The sequence below is a fragment of the Strongylocentrotus purpuratus genome, unplaced genomic scaffold (assembly GCF_000002235.5).
Source record: "Strongylocentrotus purpuratus isolate Spur 01 unplaced genomic scaffold, Spur_5.0 spur5_scaffold_17, whole genome shotgun sequence".
Lineage (NCBI taxonomy): Eukaryota > Metazoa > Echinodermata > Echinoidea > Camarodonta > Strongylocentrotidae > Strongylocentrotus > Strongylocentrotus purpuratus.
Genome location: NW_022145602.1, coordinates 21,453,150 through 21,472,112, shown reverse-complemented (window position 1 = coordinate 21,472,112; position 18,963 = coordinate 21,453,150). Strand labels below are relative to the sequence as shown.

The 18,963-nt window shown below is 39.5% G+C and overlaps 1 protein-coding gene across 1 annotated transcript; it reads right to left on the bottom strand.

Moving 5' to 3' along the window:
• Positions 1 to 209: 209 nt before the first annotated feature.
• Positions 210 to 18,375, bottom strand: LOC105438899 (scavenger receptor cysteine-rich domain superfamily protein-like). The gene is made up of 6 exons (XM_030987912.1): positions 18,213 to 18,375; positions 12,099 to 12,434; positions 10,463 to 10,768; positions 6,398 to 6,528; positions 2,456 to 2,675; positions 210 to 1,253 (listed from the first exon to the last, which is right to left on the bottom strand). The coding sequence occupies exons 1-6, from the start codon at positions 18,298 to 18,300 to the stop codon at positions 1,171 to 1,173; spliced, it is 1,164 nt and encodes a 387-aa protein (XP_030843772.1). The 5' UTR covers positions 18,301 to 18,375; the 3' UTR covers positions 210 to 1,170.
• Positions 18,376 to 18,963: the final 588 nt, after the last annotated feature.

Here is an 18,963-nt window from a genome sequence, read left to right as displayed (position 1 = left end):
GTACTGCAAGGTTCTGGAATCATCAATATGATAGGGAATGTGGTAACAGTAACACGCACTGTACACAGAAAGATTAATATGGGACTACACATACATTTAGCATGAAAATGTGGGCCTCATTTTTAAGTTGTTACATGTCACATTTAGAATATGAAAGCATTTGAAGAGCCATGCTTTTCAAGAAACATTTTTTCTCTGACGTACTTCCACACTTGCGTAATAACAATGAAAACGCTCACAAATTATTTTTCACCGATCACCCAAACTCAACATTCTATTTAAGTTAATTTTAAGAAACACTTAAACAGAATGGTATTAAATGCATTTAATTAACCGTACCTTTCGTGAGCATGGGGGAACTTTTTACACAAATGCGTGTAACCCAACAACGTGACGCACCCTATCTTTCGTGATTATGAGAACAAAATTTCACGAAAGATACCCGACAACACGACCTGACGCGAAGACCCGATGGAACGAAGTAAGCCGGATTTATTCGTGATTTCTTCATTTAGAGGCTTTATCCTACACTTCATCGGTATTTAAAAATGTGATTGATTCATAAACTGATTCGTCGTTTTCATATATTAGTATTCCGAAGGTGTATTTAAATAAATTCATATACCGATCTGAGGTTACTCGTTTTTTCCGAAGGTTAATTTTTCCAAAAGTTCATAATTCTGAGTAAACGAGGTCATAATTTTGAACATTTCATACATTACTTCGAAGTTTCATTATTCGAATGGTTCGCAATTCCCGATATCAAGTATTATACATTAATACGAACATAAAATTTGGTTCATTATTCCAAAGTTACGTAATTTAGAAAATGGAGTAGTAGTGCCTATTATTAATTAAAAGTTAAAATCACTGTTCCGAAGGCTCGTTATTCCGAGAACAATACGACCGGATTCTATTTCAATTTAGAAATTATGAACCCTTTCTCATTTGTGGAATTAAGAACCTTTTTTTAAATAGATATTTTATTCTGAATTACTAACCACATTTCATTTTCGGAATTAAAAACTCTACTTAATTGTCGGCATCGTGAAGCTTGGCAGTAATGTACTTCCGGAATTGCGGACCTTCGGGATCATGAAACTTCGGGAAATCAACATGCAGCCACCGGAATGACGCTCATTTAATAGATCAAAGATTTTCTTGTAGCCTTTAGACACGGACGAATCCGAAATCGACCGTAACGACGACCACCATGATGATGAGAGATAATGCCAAACCCTCCAAAGATGAAGCTGAATAAAATTTGGAAAGATAGATAAATAAAACGTACATTAAAGGTATTACAAAGTTTTGGGAAATTTCGAAAATTGGGTGGATAGTGATTCTTTACAATTTTGATATATTTGGATGCCCCTGTGGATGTATTAAAAACATTAGCAAATTAAGCCCCTAAAACACTTCTGCTTTCGAGAAAAATTGAATATAAAAATTTACCGGTGCTCCCGGTAAATTCTGATAAATTTAAAATAGCGCCTACGGCCTTACAATAGTAGTTGCGACCACAACAATCTCAGAATAAGTAGTTGTGATATATAATTCACAAACGGGAATAGCTAATCGGTCGATTTTAGTCAAGAAACATCGTTTCATAGCTTAATTAATATCTTGACCTTGAGAGGGAGCTACACAACACAAAGAGTTTATTATTTATAATTTCATAACTTTAGACTCGTTTTCAACCGGGACAACGATCACTGAATATTGTAGGATCGCATATGCTTCCAATATGTTCATTTGAACCAAATTCATGACCCCATACCAAAACTTTGTAATACCTTTAATCATAAGAGGAGACAAGGTTCGCATGGTAGTATCAATATTGTTTACGCAGTATTTTAACATTGAAACGCATATTGACGTTTCTTGCAATCTCGATATATCTAATAATCATGTGAATGATAACCCATCCATCATAAATGTCTTTTTTTAAATCGATACAGGACTGATGAACCTTTTGCTCGTAGCAAACTCTTTATTGCACAGCGCCATCTCATGATGAACTTGTCAGGCAACAGTGCATAGCCCAAAATCTCATTCCAACTTCGCAGACAGAGGTCTCGATGCGAGAACCAATAACGCAGCTAGGAGAGCAGCAAGCACTATGAACATGACGGACAAAGAAAGAGGACAAAATATACAGTTCCTCAGGTAGACAAAGGAACATCCTTTCACTGCTATTATGCAAAAATGTGTAGAACAGGTAAATATGCATGTGACCCCTGTTCTACACATTTTTACATAATAGCAGTGAAGGGATGTTCCTTTGTCTTCCCGAGTAACTGTATATTTTGTCCTCTTTCTTTGTCCGTCATATTCATAGTGAAGTTATGGGACTGTACTGCGCTACAGCTGACCTGAGATGGCGCTAGATGTGTTATGCGGTAGTGCTTCGTACAGTATGGCTTAAATATTGTTGGGCACAGGTTTTTCTTACCTCTCCCGGGGGCGGGTGCACAACGAATTGCCATGAGATTACAATCACTTTGGGGATCCCCCCACGCTGTGTGTTCACATCCAAATACGGAGTCACAATTGGTTAACCCATAACCATCGTCGACTGTGCTGAACCAGGTCAGGGTCCCATCACCAACCTTCTGTGTATCAAAACTAGTAGCATCCCACGTGTCCTTATAACCAAGTTCGGAACAAACAAGCTGCACACGCACACAAAGAGAATTAGGAAATTACTAGGGTTGTCAAAAAGAAGAAAAGGTATAAACAGATGTGGGGGGGGGGGGCGGTCAGGTACAAAAAGGCAACTATATAAAGGGCCATAAAAATGTGGAAAGTTGTGATTTTGAAGGGAAACCAAAATCACCTTTTTGTTTCGCGGTGACATTTTCATGGTCACATCTTACACTTGCTAGTGGCCTGTGTTGGAGTGTGTTTCAGGGAAGAAGATCTTTCGGCGTGATGTTTCAGAGGTTTCAAGTATTTGCTGAGAAACCTCCACGTAATATCGTGACATTGATTGGGAAGTACATGGACCTGTAAGATTCCAGTCTCCATTAGCAAAGTTTATTTCTTCCCATTTTGTTCCCTATATAGTGTGACGAAGCTTGGTACGTATTATGCACTTGATGAAGAAGACAGATTAACAACTCTGAAATGAGCAATCCAGTCGTATTCTCTTTAAATAATAATATATTTGTTTTAAATGTTCATATGCATGTTTATATGTTTTTCTTTTAAACGGAAAATGAAACCAAACCAAACCAAACGAAAAGCTCTATTCTTATTCGCTACGACTCGATCGCATAAGTTAGCATGTTGAGAATGTTTTTGCTTTTCAATAGTTCATACCCACGCCCTCAGTATGGTGATTTGTTTATTGTTGCGTGATGTATGTTGTGATATTTCAAAATGTTTTATTGAATCAAAACAGAATAACACTGTTAACAAATAATTAATCAAGTGTAAAATATAGGTGTAATATTAAATAAGACAAATAAAACCAGGACGTCAATCGTAACATATCAATAAATGATAAATATAGTAAGAATGCACACAGCCAAACAAGAATGTATTCATTTTTGTGATTTTGATACGGACAGAGTAAAGTACGGAATCTTGAACTTGCAGCAAGGTGGCGACTTGTTAAAACTCGCCAAAGCGCCTTCTCGCCTTCCCATCTTTAAACAAGGCGCGTTTGAACAACTCGCTTACTCGTTAAAAGAATAAGACGGCTTGGCGAGTTATTATAATTCGCCTTCTCGTTTTAAACTAAGCAACACGGCGAGTTTTAAAAACTTGCTTCTCGCCTTCTCGTCTTAAAACTTGGTGCCTTGGTGAGTTCTATATAACAAGTCGCTTTGTCGCTGCACTTGTAAATCTCCTTAGTAAAAGACTATATAAAAAAAACTTTCTTGTCAACGTGGTGGCGATGGTGTCAATTCATATTGTCTTTGTGTACGCATGATCGTTAGACACCATCGGGAATGTTGAGAAAGAACCCTTAGGCCAATGCTATTTTGTTAGCCGAAAAAGTGGTATTTGTTTTGAAAGAGCAATTTTTTTATGGGGAAAAGTCATATCTTCACGATGTTTCAAACATGTGAAAGCGTATTTAAAATCTTTAGCGAAAATAATCGTAGTGTAGTTTTTGTAAATGTTTGGGGAAAAGTTGGTTTTATATTCAAAACCTACTTTATACTCATGTTCAAGTCAAAGGGGTCATATTTGGTGTGAAATGTCTTTGGAAATCTGCAAAATAGGGCGTCATTATCGTCTCCGCTAACGGTCATGTGCTTCACATAGAAATATGAAATGACGACACCGTGCGTGTCACGTGTTCGTACGGTTCCATGACACATGCTCCGCCGACGATTGCTCCGCCGACATTTACTCCGCAAAACGCGACAATTGCTCCGCGACATTTGCTCCGCGACATTTGCTCCGACGTCAAATGCTCCGCCGACAGGTGCTCCGCCGACAGTTACTCCGCCGACAGTTGCTCCGCCGACAATTGCTCCGCCGACAGATGCTCCGCCGACAATTGCTCCGCCGACAATTGCTCCGCCGACAATTGCTCCGCCGTCAATTGCTCCGCAAAACGCGACAATTGCTCCGCCGACATTTGCTCCGCCTGAAGCGACACTTGCTCCGCCGACATTTGCTCCGCCGACATTTGCTCCGCCGACAATTGCTCCGCCGACAATTGCTCCGCCTGAAGCGACAATTGCTCCGGTGACATTTGCTCCGCCGATAATTGCTCCGCCGACAATTGCTCCGCCGACAATTGCTCCGCCGACATTTGCTCCGCTCAAAAATTGCCCCGTAAAATACAAAGGCTACTACGACAATTGTTGCTCCTCCCCAAAAGTACTCCTTAAAAGACAATGCTCCGCCAACAATAAAATTGCTCTCCGATCCAAAAGTGCGGCCTCTTGGAAGACATGAATGCTCCTCTGGTAATTAGTGCAATAAATGCTCAGCCGTTTTTTGCTATTCCCCATGTTTGATTAAAAAGAGAAAATCAAGTTATAGCTCCTTATGCAAGTTCTCCGGCGAAAGATAATTACTCCGCTCAAAATCTGTTTCATGTATTACTCATTAGCTGATCCAAAGCTCAAGGCTATCTCTCTCTCTTTCTTCTCTTGCTCCTCCTTTTCCTTTTTACACCCTTTTCTTGTCTTCTTGGCTCTTTTCTTTCCTCTCATGCTATTAGTCTTTTTTCAATTTCATCACTTCTTCTCTTCTCCCCCTCTCGAGTTCTATTTATCTCGTGAAATTGTAACGTAATGTAGTACATTCTTGTTTAGAATAGTATTTTCAATAATATCCAGTCCGTTTTTTATAGGTTTCTTTCCTTCAGTTAAGTGTATGTAGCTTTACTATAATTTATATATATATATATATTAGTGTGTAAAACACCCCGTCTCATTCGAGTACTTTGTTTTCACTGACTTTAAGGGACTCACGGAGCCACCGGAAGAAGAGCAATTGGCTTATTATGAAGAACTAACATCAAACTGCAACAGAATGATTTGTATAAATGGGAATAAGCAAAAAGGCTACCATCTAATTTTCCCGTCTGAATGGGTTCTCTTCTCTACGTATAAGTGCCCTTCAAAGCTTATTTTGATCCCTCCCCTGTTGTTTTCTAGAACTTCCATGATGAACTAGTACATTGTAGTAAGATGCATGTGCTTACTTGCATTGAGGTTATTTCAGGTCTTACATATTGACGAGCTGTTTGAAATTAACTAGGAGGTATGCGCGTATTGGGGAATGTGGCTTGCTGCTCTACTTTTTAAAAAAAACTTCCCACGACATGTAATGAGTGTTTAGTGTACATTATATGGGACGTACAGTGATAGATGGAAAGTTATTTCAGTATATTCGAAATGACTTTTAGGTAACTCCTTTTTCCTCCCACTTCATCAACATTCATTCATTCATTTCATCTACATTATTTCATGAAATGCATTCAGAAAATGAAGAAGAAAACAAAAGAAACGAAAATAACCCGTGTAAAAAAAATATTGTCGGCGAAGTATTTGTCGTAGTACTAGTAGCATTTGTAGTTTATGGGACACTTTTTGGGCGGAGCAAATGTCACCGGAGCAATTGTCGCTTCAGGCGGAGCAAATGTCGGCGGAGCAAATGTCGGCGGAGCAATTGTCGCGTTTTGCGGAGCAATTGACGGCGGAGCAATTGTCGGCGGAGCATTTGTCGGCGGAGCATCTGTCGGCGGAGCAATTGTCGGCGGAGCAACTGTCGGCGGAGTAACTGTCGGCGGAGCAACTGTCGGCGGAGCATTTGACGTCGGAGCAAATGTCGCGGAGCAAATGTCGCGGAGCAATTGTCGCGTTCTGCGGAGTAAATGTCGGCGGAGTAATCGTCGGCGGAGCATGTGTCGGGTTACCGTTCGTACTTCAGAATAACGGGAATTCTTGCAAATGTTTCCCCATTGGCCGTCATGGTAGATCTCTACAAGTCCTGACCGGTTGTTGATCTCGTTTGTGTTATTGTCGACCAATCTTATTGGATGGTATGCCACAATGTCTGTAAACGAAAAAAAAAAGAGAAGGAGCCCCAGTAACACATTCTCGTCTTGTGATAGAAAATAAGAAATGTCAATAACAAGCTTCTGAACAGAATGCCTAAACAGTTTGTAGCGACTCATACTTTCGCACTACTTTACTGTATATTCATATCCTCAGTAATTTTCCATCACGCTACGTATTTATATTCATTATTCGGACCATGTCAGTTTATTCCTTCAATCACGCATCGTGGTTCCGTGCATCGTTCACCCGCGTATTTTCAACACCATGAGGTTTTCTTCACTCCCTCTTACATCTCGGTCGAGTCAACAAATCATGCTTACATCTTCAGTCGAGTCAAGACTTCTCAGTATTTTGCTCTCTACACACGAGATTCTCCTGTGTCTTTCACTTCTTTTATGGCACGTCAACTTTTTTCTCTGCCGTCTCCAACGGGCTGGCAGTCTTCCAGTAGAACGTTTTTAATCATGTTTTCGTTCTGGTAGCTCTTTTCCCACACGAGCTCGACTCACCGTAGTTCGTCTGCAAGTTCATCGACGAGTTCAAGTCACTGCAACCCTGATGAATTTCATCATCAAAGTACGGCGCATCAATCGAGCGACTCACTGCTCAGCAACTACCGGCTTTGATGTTTACATTTCTACCTTGGCCTCCGATATCGAACAACTCGCTGTTTCGTCGTCGAGCGCCCCATTTCTTCTCTTCTCGCCTGAGAGCTTCTTCATCATCATTACGAGCGTCAGCGTTGAGATTCTTCACGACTCTTCAGCCACGACAACGAAGCATACATCTCCGTCATCAAGCCTCCGCACCATCATCGCGTGAGCCCCTTCCTTCGTTTCATCCGCCATCATCTTCATTTGCCTTTCGACTTCATTTCTACCATTGCCGTAAGCTATATTTATTCACTGCATTTATTCATGTTCATTCTCATCCATGACCATTCAATGTTTAGAGAAATGAGTGTGAGGTATTGTGAATGGATATTTGAAAGCGTGTTCACTCGTCGCACAACATAACTCTTATTTTTATTTTAGCTACGAGGAAACAAGGTTGCACTGACAATAAAATACATAAAAGAAAGTATTCCCTTTTCGTTATGTTTATTGGGTACTGATGAGGCTGACTTACACTTGCAAAGTGTAGTCAAGCACAAGCCGAAGATTCGGAATGAGAATGCATAAATGAGAATTGAAGATATTGCACGTAGTTACATAATGATCAAAGATAAGAATGAACATGAATAAATGCGATGAATAAATAGAGCTTACGACATATATGAAATGCCGTCGAAAGTCCAATGAAGAAGAAGAGAGTTGAGAACGAAGGAAGGGGCTCACGCGATGATGTGCGGAGGCTTGAAGGCGGAGATGCAGCTTCGTTGTCGTGGCTGAAGAGCCGTGAAGAATCTCGACGCTGACGTCCGTGATGAAGATAGTGAAGAAGCTCTCAGGCGAGAAGAGAAGAAAGTGACGCTCGACGATGAAACAGTGAGTCGTTTGATGTCGGAGGCCAAGGTAGAAAATGCAGACATCAAAGCCGGCATTGGTGCTGAGCAGTGAGTCGCTCGATTGATGAGCCGAACTTTGATGGTGAATGTTTAGATGAGCTGCGGTGAGTCGAGCTCATGTGGGTGAAAGGTTACCGGTGAAGAAACTGGCAGCTCCCAGCGGAGAATCAAACGCCATGTCGGATATTGATTTAACTGTTCCACTGGAAGACTGCAGCCCGATGAACACGGCAGAGAAAGAGTTGACGTGCCGTAGAAAAGACGAAAGGCACAGAAGAATACAGCCTGGAGAGGAAATTGCGGAGACGTCTTGACTCGACCAAGGTGAAAGCGGGAGTGGAGAAAACCTCGTGGTGATGAAAATACGCGGGTGAAGGAATGCGCGGAACCACGGTGCGCGATTGGAAGGAAAAACACACGTGGTCCGAATAATGAATATAAATAAGTACCGTGATGGAAAAATACTGGAGACATGAATGTACGGTGAAAGCAGGGCGAATGTAAGTAGGGCGAATGTAAGAGCCGCTACAAATGTATCTCCGTGCAATATTATCAATTCTCATTCATGCGATTCTGATCGAATCATTTATTTCCTTTCATGACTACACTTGGTAAGTGTTTTGTCTGCAACATCAGTACCCAATAAAATAACGAAAAGGGAATAAAATAAAATACAGTTATGTTGTGTGAACACGCTTTACAATATTCATTCACAATATCGACACAATCATAATCCCTAAAAGTTATTAAGTCGCTAGAACCCATTAAAATCGTTACATCATTATACGTAAAGCAGGGCTCCCACTTAGCCGAGTTGTATTAGCGAGTTATGGCGAGTTGTGGTGAGCTGCATCAAAGAGGCACTCGCAAAAACTCGCGAACAATTCGGTATGGCTTAGCGTAACTCTTTACAACATTCCAAGACTCTCCTCGAAGTCGCGAGCAGTTCCAAAATTTTGAACATGTTAAAAAATTTCCCCCGATTCGTTGTAATTCGAGGTGAACTCGCCTACACTCGTGATATTCTCGAATTACTTGTAACAAGCTCGCGCTGCATGCACTCCTCATAACTCGTAGCAACTAGCCACCTTATGAAGAGTGCAGCGCGAGCTTGTTACGAGTAATGCGATTATATTACGAGTGTAAGCGAGTTCACCTCGAGTAACAACGAATTCACCTCGAGTAACAACGAATCAGTGAAAATTTTGAACATGTTCAAAATTTCCGCTGATTTGTTGTAGCTCGAGGTGAACTTGCTTGATATTCGTGATATACTCGCACTACTCGTAACAAGCTCTCGCTGCACTCTTCATAACTCGCCACCTTGTGGAGAGTGCAGTGCGAGCTTGTTACGAGTAATGCGTGTATATTACGAGTGTAGGCGAGTTGACCTCGAATAACAACAAATCGGGGAAATTTTTTGAACATGTTCAAAATTTTGGAACTGTTCGCGATTTCGAGGAGAGTCGTGGAATGTTGTAAAGAGTTACGCTAAGCCATACCGAATTGTTTTCGAGGTTTTGCGAGTGCCTCTTTGAGGCAACTCACCACAACTCGCCATAAATAACTCGCTAACACAACTCGGCCAAGTGGGAGCCCTGCTTAAAGGTACTATGTCCCTTTTGCAGCCAACCTCAAATTCTGTAGAACTTTGCAGGAATTATGAATATGTCATGTATGTCCTATCTGTGAAATTTAAACGTAAGCAGTGTCCTCATATTCAAATTATGCAAGGAAACCCGTTTACTTGCTAGACTTCACTGTCAGACACTATTGAGTGACTGACTGGCCTTTTTTCTTCTTTGGTAATAACATACATGAAAAGATTTGAAGAGGGTACATGAGCATTTGTCTACATCAATAACCCACTTCTTGTGATGGCCAAGATTAAACTGATTGAATCTTTGCGCAGCATAAAACGTATGACCATTCGGTACTGAATTGTCTGAAAATCAAGACTATTACTTTTGGGCTCTATAGCCCTAAAGTCGATTTGACAACAAATAGTTGTTATTTTCCCACTTGAAGACATTTTCAAGCCCCACCCTTTTTAGGGAAGTTCTAAATTAGTATTATCTTTCAAATGCAGTTGGAATTTACCTTTTTCATTTTTTTGGCCTGCAAATGCGACATAGTACCTTTAAGACACACCATGATAGATTTTATATGCATGATGAGTTTTTTAAAACAAAATTAAAAAGAAAGTCCCTCCCATTTTACATCTCTCCCTTAACAAAGAAATTGGAGGCTTCAGATCGATTTTTGTACCCCTAGAAAAGTATAAGGTATATTTTTACAATCTATACGCCTTTCCCAAATGTAGAGGGATGTATCTCGACCCCCCCCCCCCCCGGATTAAAGCAAGTACCGTTGACAGTGAGGAAAAACAAAACAAAAAGCCTATGACAGACATCAAACTTACCAAAGGGTTTACACACGATGCCTGTCTCGTACCTAGAACCATTTCCAGGTATCTCACTCACGTTACGGCAGCTGATGATGTCGTCTGATGGCATACACATGACTCCTTCATCCTGTGAACCTCCTTGGAAAGGCATCTGCTCTATTCCTTCGTAATGATGCAACGACTCATCATACCCCATGGCTCTACAAAGCATTTCGTAGGTAGTATGGGCAACCGCCCACACTTTGACCCAACCTCCGTTCGTATAGGTTTCCACCCGTCCTTGCTCCGAGTACTCACTTCCAGTCATCCGCATGTCCCAATCTTGTTTTAAAAAGAATGACGGCACTAATTGAATTATTTCATATAGGTACAATTATACAGGCGCGTACGCAGGGGGGTTTGGGGGGGGGGGTTTGGGGGGTTAACCCCCTCCCCCTTTGGTAATTTTATGTATGTAAACCCCCCTAAAAAAACCTAACCCCCCCCCCTTTTGATTTTTTTTCTTTTCTTTTTTGTATAAAAAAAAAAAAAAAAATATGCCCACGGCCGACCTAAAAAAGGTGACCTTACCCCCCCCCCCCCCAACTGAGCAACATGTCAAATTTCCAAATTTCGAGACCAAAAAAAAAAGAAAAAAAAAGTGTCCTCTTACCCCCCCCCCCCCCCCCCCCCCCCCCCCCCCCCCCCTCCCCCCCGCTTATTCAGCGGTCGGCTGAGTCGTTGCGATTTTTTTTTGGGACCAAAAAAAAAAAAAAGTGACCTCTTACCCTTAAAGTTCCGTTCTACATTAAGCAACATGCGCTTCACATGTTGTATCGATTGCTGTATAGCTAGAAGCTGTTTTGGAAATACATACTCTTTTACATGATTATCAAAGTGAATTTAAATCTAGCTCCTTAGCCAAAAAAAAAGTAGAAAATGTTTATTACAACCTCGTTTGTGTCATGTATAAAAGAAATGAATTGTCATTTTTTCTGAGGATATCACTAATCATAGCTGGTAAGGGGCACTTATAAGAATGTGGAACTGGCACCTATTTCGAAGAAAAAAGAGCACTTATCTGAAATAAATTTGGGGCACATTTCCCCTGGAAAATAGGGGTACTTGTGGGTAATCAAAAGATTGGGGAGGGGAGATGCACTGGAATATTGTTCTATGTAAACTGCACACCTATAAATAGTTGTCCAGTCATTAATTTCAGGATGATGATACTGCAGTGGCGTACGCAGGATTTTTTTCAAGGGGGGGGGGTTCACATTTTGAAATCGGGCGAACAATTTCGCAACGACTCAGCCAGCCGCTGAATAAGCGGGGGGGGGGGGGGGGGGGGGTAAGAGGACATTTTTTTTTTAAACTAAAAAATTCGCAAAGACGGGGGGGGGGGGGTATGAGGACATATGTTTATTTTTTTGGTCCCGAAATTTGAAAATTTGACCGATCGTCATTCCGTTCCGTTGGGGGAGGGGGTAAGGTCATCTTTTTTAGGTCATCCATTAGGATTTGTTTTTGTTTTTTGTTAATAGGAAAAATAAAAAAATAATTTAAACTCAAAGGGGGGGGGGGGGGTCCCCAAAACATACTCATACTAAAAACTGAAGGGGGGGTACCCCCTCCTCCCCCTGCGTACGCGCCTGTGATACTGATATCTTACCTATATTTGGTTCGCATCTGACCTGAGCTATATTGTTAGGATCGCATGAGGTCGGGTTGTCTTCTTTGTTTGACACAGGGCAGTCTCCTAGTCTTTCCTCATCGCCATCACACACGACATCCCATTGGAAGATATCAGTAGAATCCTCTGGTCCTAGATCGACTACTTTGGTTGCTGTACCACCTTCGTATCCCTGCATACGACATGCCACAGCGGCTTCCTTGTCAGTCCATGTTTGATCGCATATCAAGGCACGTCGACCCTCTGCTTGGTAATACACCACGCCCTCATAGGACCCTGCACCGCTTAGGAAGTCAATCAATGTGTCGTCGCTTGCTAGACAGAACAGATGGAACGAAATCGAAACATATGATGATAACTTTAGGGCACTCTAGATCTTGCACTGAAAAGTTTATTTTGAACGTAAATTTAAGAAATATTTAAAAAAGTCTGAATTAGCGATTCTGATGAGTGATTAAACAAAATATCAAGTTACATTTCTTAAAGTTGGATTTAAACGCAAATTCATCCGGTAACTGATGCAACGTTATTTTTGCGTTAAAACGCAACTGTTAGAGGCAATGTGAGAGGTTCCAGGCAAGGAAACTCCGTAGTTATATACAGGGCAACCCAGAAAAAACGAAACCGAGAATTATCGATGTTTTATCATAACTTAATCACAATTATAATTAATAAATGACACATATTTGTAAATCATAGATCCTATTCTTTTAATTGATTCAACTCAATGATGCATATTTCACGCATGAGGGATTAAAAGTAATTTGAAGGAAGGAAACCAAAACGTCATTTGGCGGGCGGTATATGAATTTCAAAGAAAAATTCTCATTTCTAGACAGTTCATTTTTTGCTTTTCAATATGACACCTTAATCAGGAAAAATGAGCCAGGAATAACAAAGTTCTGTCTGTTTAAATTGATGCTTGCTCCTATTCTTTTAATTGATTGAACTCATATGATGCATATTTCACGCATGAGGGATTAAAAGTAATTTGAAGAAAGGAAACCAAAACGTCATTTGGTGGGCGGTATCTGAATTTCAAAAAAACTTCTCATTTCTAGACAGTTCATTTTTTGCTCTTTCATATGACACCTCAATCAGGAAAATATGAGCCAGGAATAACAAAGTTCTGTTTGTTCAAAGTGATGCTTGCATTTCCATAATTTGATTAAACGAATTCGTTTTCACTGGCTGCCTGCCGTAGCAACAAACGGAATTGACAAAAGACTTAACTCCGTTTCGTTGACGATCAGACATAGACGAAAGACTTCAAGCATGGCTGATTGCCTATGAAACGGAGTTAAGTTTCAGCGGTGGCAATCTGACGTCTGACGTGCGTCGTTGACAACAGCAAAAAATATGAGCGGTCCGAGACGGAAGCCTTGAAAAACCCCTGCCGACGTGGTAAGGTTCATCAAGAGTTCGTCCTTGTAGCGAACCCATGGGATGAGGGATGGTCTTGCACCCATGGTGAACAGCTGATTGATTGCGACATTGTGATCAACTAAGTCAAATGCTTTAGAGAAATCGGTAAGTACCACTGTTGTGATTAATCCGGACTTGTCAGCATTAGAATGCAAGTACTCGATCAAGTTCAATAGGAAGTGGCCTGTTGATAGGCCGGAGCGGTTGCCAAATTGCTGAGAGTCGATTGAAGGGGAGATGTCTGCCATGAGCCATTTGTAAGCCAACAGTTGAAGGAGCTTTGCAAAAAAAAATCCGTTAGGGCTATATAGGTCGCAGCTTCTGCACGGAAGGCGTGTTATCCTTTTGAACTGGAACATTGAGTGATCTCTTCCAACGACTTGGGACTATCCCTTGCTCAAAGGAGGCATTAAAAATGTGGCGTAATGGGGAGCTGAGTTCAATGGGGAATTCACGGATCAAACGTGGGGATATTCCATCTGGACCGCCACTTTTTCCAACATGCGTTTTGGGTATAGAGTGTGGTGGAAAGGGTTTATAAGCAGGAACGTTGTCTGCTGCAAGGCGTGACGTGTCTTTGGCAATGCTGACAAAGTAGGAGTTGATAACAATGGCGAGTGCTACCAAATCAGTCGCGTCAACATCTTCCAGTGCGATTGACACATCCTGTTGCATGTGGGAAGACATGACCTTGATATAGCGATACCATGTGATTTTCGTGTTTGAGGTGTTGGACGCGATCTCGGTAAAAAGCTTCCTTTGCGTGACAGATCTATCTCTGCACTTTCTCACGGAGATTGTTATGGTTTGAGGAATTATTGTGAAATGCCGTCTGTCGCTGGTTTATTAACCCCTTGACTCCGGCGGTCATCCACGGTTTATCTGTTCCATGTAGTTTGATGGTCTCCTTCCCCTTATGCCAACTATTGATGGTTGAGTTGATGTTTAGTTTGTTTTACATTTACTTGACTCCAAAGTGAGTACTAAGTGAATGCTTGCAAGTCAGCTCCTAGGGGAGCAACTGTTTAAAGGTCTCTCCGAGGGACTTGGTAATGAAGATTTACTGCATTACCCATATAGGCACTAGCGAATCGATTTGATTTCGAACCCGGAACCTCCCGATTTAGAAACTATTACTGTTCAACCACTTAGCAATCGCACGTCTACTATAGAGTACGGAATCGTAAAGGAGCGGACGAGATGGCAAGATGATTTAGGACAAGAAGACAAGTTATTGAAACTCAGCAAGTCAACTTATTTAGAACAAGAGGACGGTTGACGAATCGTTGTAAATTGATCTGCAAATCGACTCATTTAAGACGAGTCGACGATTTGCTGGAACTCGGCAAGCCGACTTTCCTATTTCCTAGAATACGTCATCTGGCCTTCTCGTCCTAAACAAGTCGATTTACTGAGTTCCAACAACTGGCTTTTTCTTCTTCTCATCTATAACAAATCGAGTTGTCGCTCCCATTCCAGCAACTAGTTATCTTGTTTTCTCTTCTTAAAACAAGCCGACACTTTCATCTCGTCTTCTCCTCCTAATTCTTGTTCTAAATCATCTCGTCATATTGTCGACGCATATGTTGTCCTTACCTGTAACAAAATGGTATTCAGAAGCAGTTTGAAAGCTTATTAAAAAAGAAGATGTGTAATTGTTTTGATGTAACACAGACCTACCCACACTTCCCCCCCCCCGAAAAATTGACTTTTGTGTGTGCTTAATTGTTCATTTTAATAGATTCCCATGTACTGACTACAGAAAAAAGTGTCCCGTACTTGAATAGTCCCTTGGATTGGGCCACTCTATATAAATAAAGGACGTCTTCTACAATTTTAACATTTATTAATGTTAAACTATATTATACTACATTTATCTCCGACCTGTCGCGTAAAACTAAGCAACGGGATCTAAAAAAGTGTGTTGAAAATGTTTCTTTTACCAAGTTTGGGCTAAAGCTGATTAACTGGGTAAACAAAGGCACTTTACATTTTCTATTTCGTCTGAAAGCTATCGTGTTTAAATAAATTGTATACTTTCCCATACACAACAAAAAATAAAAAATATTACGACTTTTAACACTAAGTCATTCGCAATGCATACACTTATCATTTGCCATGTTATCTTTATCATGTAACTCCACTGCACTGTCAATACATTTTGTAACTATTAATAATTCATTCACTATTAACAATATTAACTATTAACTATGGTTAATAATTAAGCCATATGTGCCATAGTGGTATTCTGGTTACGTTATATATGCGGGCACGATGGTGCAATAATTGACAAACGATAAATAGTGGAATTTTATGGCAAGATCGTAGACAAGAAGACTAGACAAGGATCTACATGACTATTTTGCCTTAACAATACATAAGCTTATTAAAAAAAAAAAAAAAATTATGAGATTATGTAGGAGATAATGGAGAATGTATATAAGCTGTTAACTAATGCATTGTCATATTTTCCATAGGTATTAATTTGATTTGATTGGCTGTTAAGTTTATTCTCCATTTACACCATCACAAATGTATGACTTTAAGCATGTATGTTCACATGCAATAATACTTAGAAAAATAGGCCTCATATTAAGTACAACTTAAATAAACGTCCTCATTATAAGTAAAAATATGTCATATAATATATATACATATGTAAACAATTCATAGTGAAAAGCGAACGGCTAACAAGAAGTAAAAGATGGAGAGAGAGAGAGAGAGATTCAGGGAGACGTAAGAGAGGGAAGGGTCAAGGGAGAGTAGCGATCAGATAGTAATAAGTGGATACATTTAAGGGCTGCGGATACCAAACACCTTGCTTTACATTCTATAACATAATAGCTGTAGATAATAGAAATGTTCATGATACAGATAGCGGCATTGGTAATACAAACTGTTTTGTAAAGACTAGTCCAAATTTAGTCCCTAACTGTTCCATTGTTCAAAGAGATAGGATCAGGAATATATATAATGATAACCCTACGTATGAAAACAGCAGTTCATAATTTGAATTTTATAAACTCTCTAAACTTATCGAGTGATTACTGACGTGATTTTTCCAGAGAGTGAAAATGTAATGAAAATAAAGTGAAAGTCACTCTTTTGTAGAGGCCACTGTTTAACATATTTCGATATTCACTCCTAAACATGTGATAATTGACGTGACTCCCTTTTCCTTGTTTTTAGAGAGTATACGCGGTTATTGTATTCGATAAAAGGGTAATTGCATCCTCTCTCCTGGACAAGCAATACCTCCATTACTCTCTGCCACAAAAAGCTGGAAAATTAAGGGCTACTAAAGAAGGGCGTATTTATACAGCCATTTATTCGTCACATTTATGATTGTGATATTATCATAACTTGTTTAAATATACAGTGCGTCCCATACAAAACGAAACCGAGAATGATCGATGTTTTATCATAACTTAATCACAATTATAATTATTAAATGACACATATCTGTAAAGTTTAGATCCTCCTATTTCATTTGATGCAACTCATACGATGCATATTTTATTTCACGTATGAGTGTTTACAATCAATTTGAAGAGAGAGAATCAAAGAGTCATTTGACGGACGGTATTTGAATATCTAAGAGAAAATCACATTTCTAGAATCATGTGATTTTTCATTTTCATTTTCTGCATCATATGAGATGCATCAAATGAAATAGTGGATCTAAGGTTTACAAATATGTGTCATTTATTAATTATAATTGTGATTAAGTTATCATAAAACATCAATAATACTCGGTTTCGTTTTTCCAGGGACGCACTGTATATTATCAATATCTTAATTCTTTTATTCGGCAAAGACAAATCAAGAATCAGTGAATACAAAACAATAGTGAGATTTGAAGTGACAGAAGAGACAGATAAACTTAATAACCATAATCCCAAAATCTTCGTTTCAATTCTATGTGACTTTACATAAATAAATAACACAAAATAGCCGAATACATCAAACCATGAATTGCAAGTATATCAAGGTAGAGAAAATGAAAACTATTCATGTCACACTATGTACATGTACATGCATACGCTAAAAAAAGGTCTAGATTGTAGAAATGGTCTCAGTTATTATTCATATTACGTTTAATTGCGTGTAACTCTACATACGTATTTCATACTCATACTGGGTTTGAATTCCTTGTACACGCCACGGAATAGCCCCTCATATCACCACTCCCCCCCCCCCCCCCCACCCCCAGCACAAAAGGATGCCATTGCTCCTCACAGTGTGTTTTTTAAACAGCCATCAATGCCTCACATTTAGGTGTAAATTGCAAAAAAAATATTCCAAGTTTGTATTAATATACACAGTGCATCCAAGAACAAACTATTAGCTGTATACATACGATTCCTTACCTTGCATAAAGTATTCAAATGATACAAACCCATACATGCTCACTTAGCAACATATCTGACACTAATGGATTTTTACAGGCCATTTTTAAACAATGTTGCTCAGTGAAGCGAATATGGATTAATGTCACCAATGTATCATTTGCAGGCATAATACTTCTACTTTAAGAAAAGCGAAATATTAATCCAACACATCTCATAATATTCTAGCGATTACCGTTTGTAATGGAGTTTCGTGGTTTTTTCGGACGCACTGTATATACTGGCGTCTGGTTCTATATTCTACGTATGGCATACTCACATTCGGTAGTCATTCCTTGTACACCCCACCATAGCGCATGCATACAGACTAGTATCTGCAGTAGAGGAAGAAATGTCCCCATCTTCATATTTCACGATTTATGAGACACACCTGTTATTGAATGAAGTATTCTGACACTATGAGCGAGTTACAGTGAGCAATGCATCTCTTATACCAGCATCCACACATCACATGATGGTATGTCTTTATTGACACTATGATGTTCTGTTTACATAAAATTATGAACAATTAAGAAAAAAGACTTATGACGCATTATTTACATATCATTACGATGTTAGACGTATGATTGTAAATTCCATTCTTTAATTTGCCGACATATTTTTGAGTATTTTGGGTTATAAGATGACCGCTCAAATGCTGACTATAGTCAAATATGAATATAAAAGCAAAAAGGTATGTGCTAAATGAGTACTCCTTTCAAATAATTAATATGTATGTCTTCTGTTAACTCGACAGTTCAACTAATAATTGTATCTTGAGTAGTCACTTTTATTCATATTATTAATATAAATTATCTTGTTAATTTGTTGGAAATGAATATCAATAAAATCCCTGTGGAGGGAAAAAGTATGAAAACAAAAGTATAATTCGACTTAAAAGGAAATCGAACCTTAATAGCAAAAATATCTAAAGAAAAGTGAACAATCAGAGTCGCAGCCACCTGGTGGAAGTTTGAACGAAATCGGACCAAAAATAAAAACGTTATGTATTCTAAAAAATTGTAATCACT

What these genes read in the sequence shown, in the direction of transcription:
- LOC105438899 (XM_030987912.1), bottom strand. Translation starts at nt 18,300, where the DNA reads ATGAAGATGGGGACATTTCTTCCTCTACTGCAGATACTAGTCTGTATG. An exon ending in ACAAGGAATGACTACCGAAT is followed by an intron (nt 12,435 to 18,212) that starts GTGAGTATGCCA and finishes TGTTCTGTCTAG; the next exon opens with CAAGCGACGACACATTGATT. An exon ending in AGAATTCCCGTTATTCTGAA is followed by an intron (nt 2,676 to 6,397) that starts GTACGAACGGTA and finishes GTGCGTGTGCAG; the next exon opens with CTTGTTTGTTCCGAACTTGG.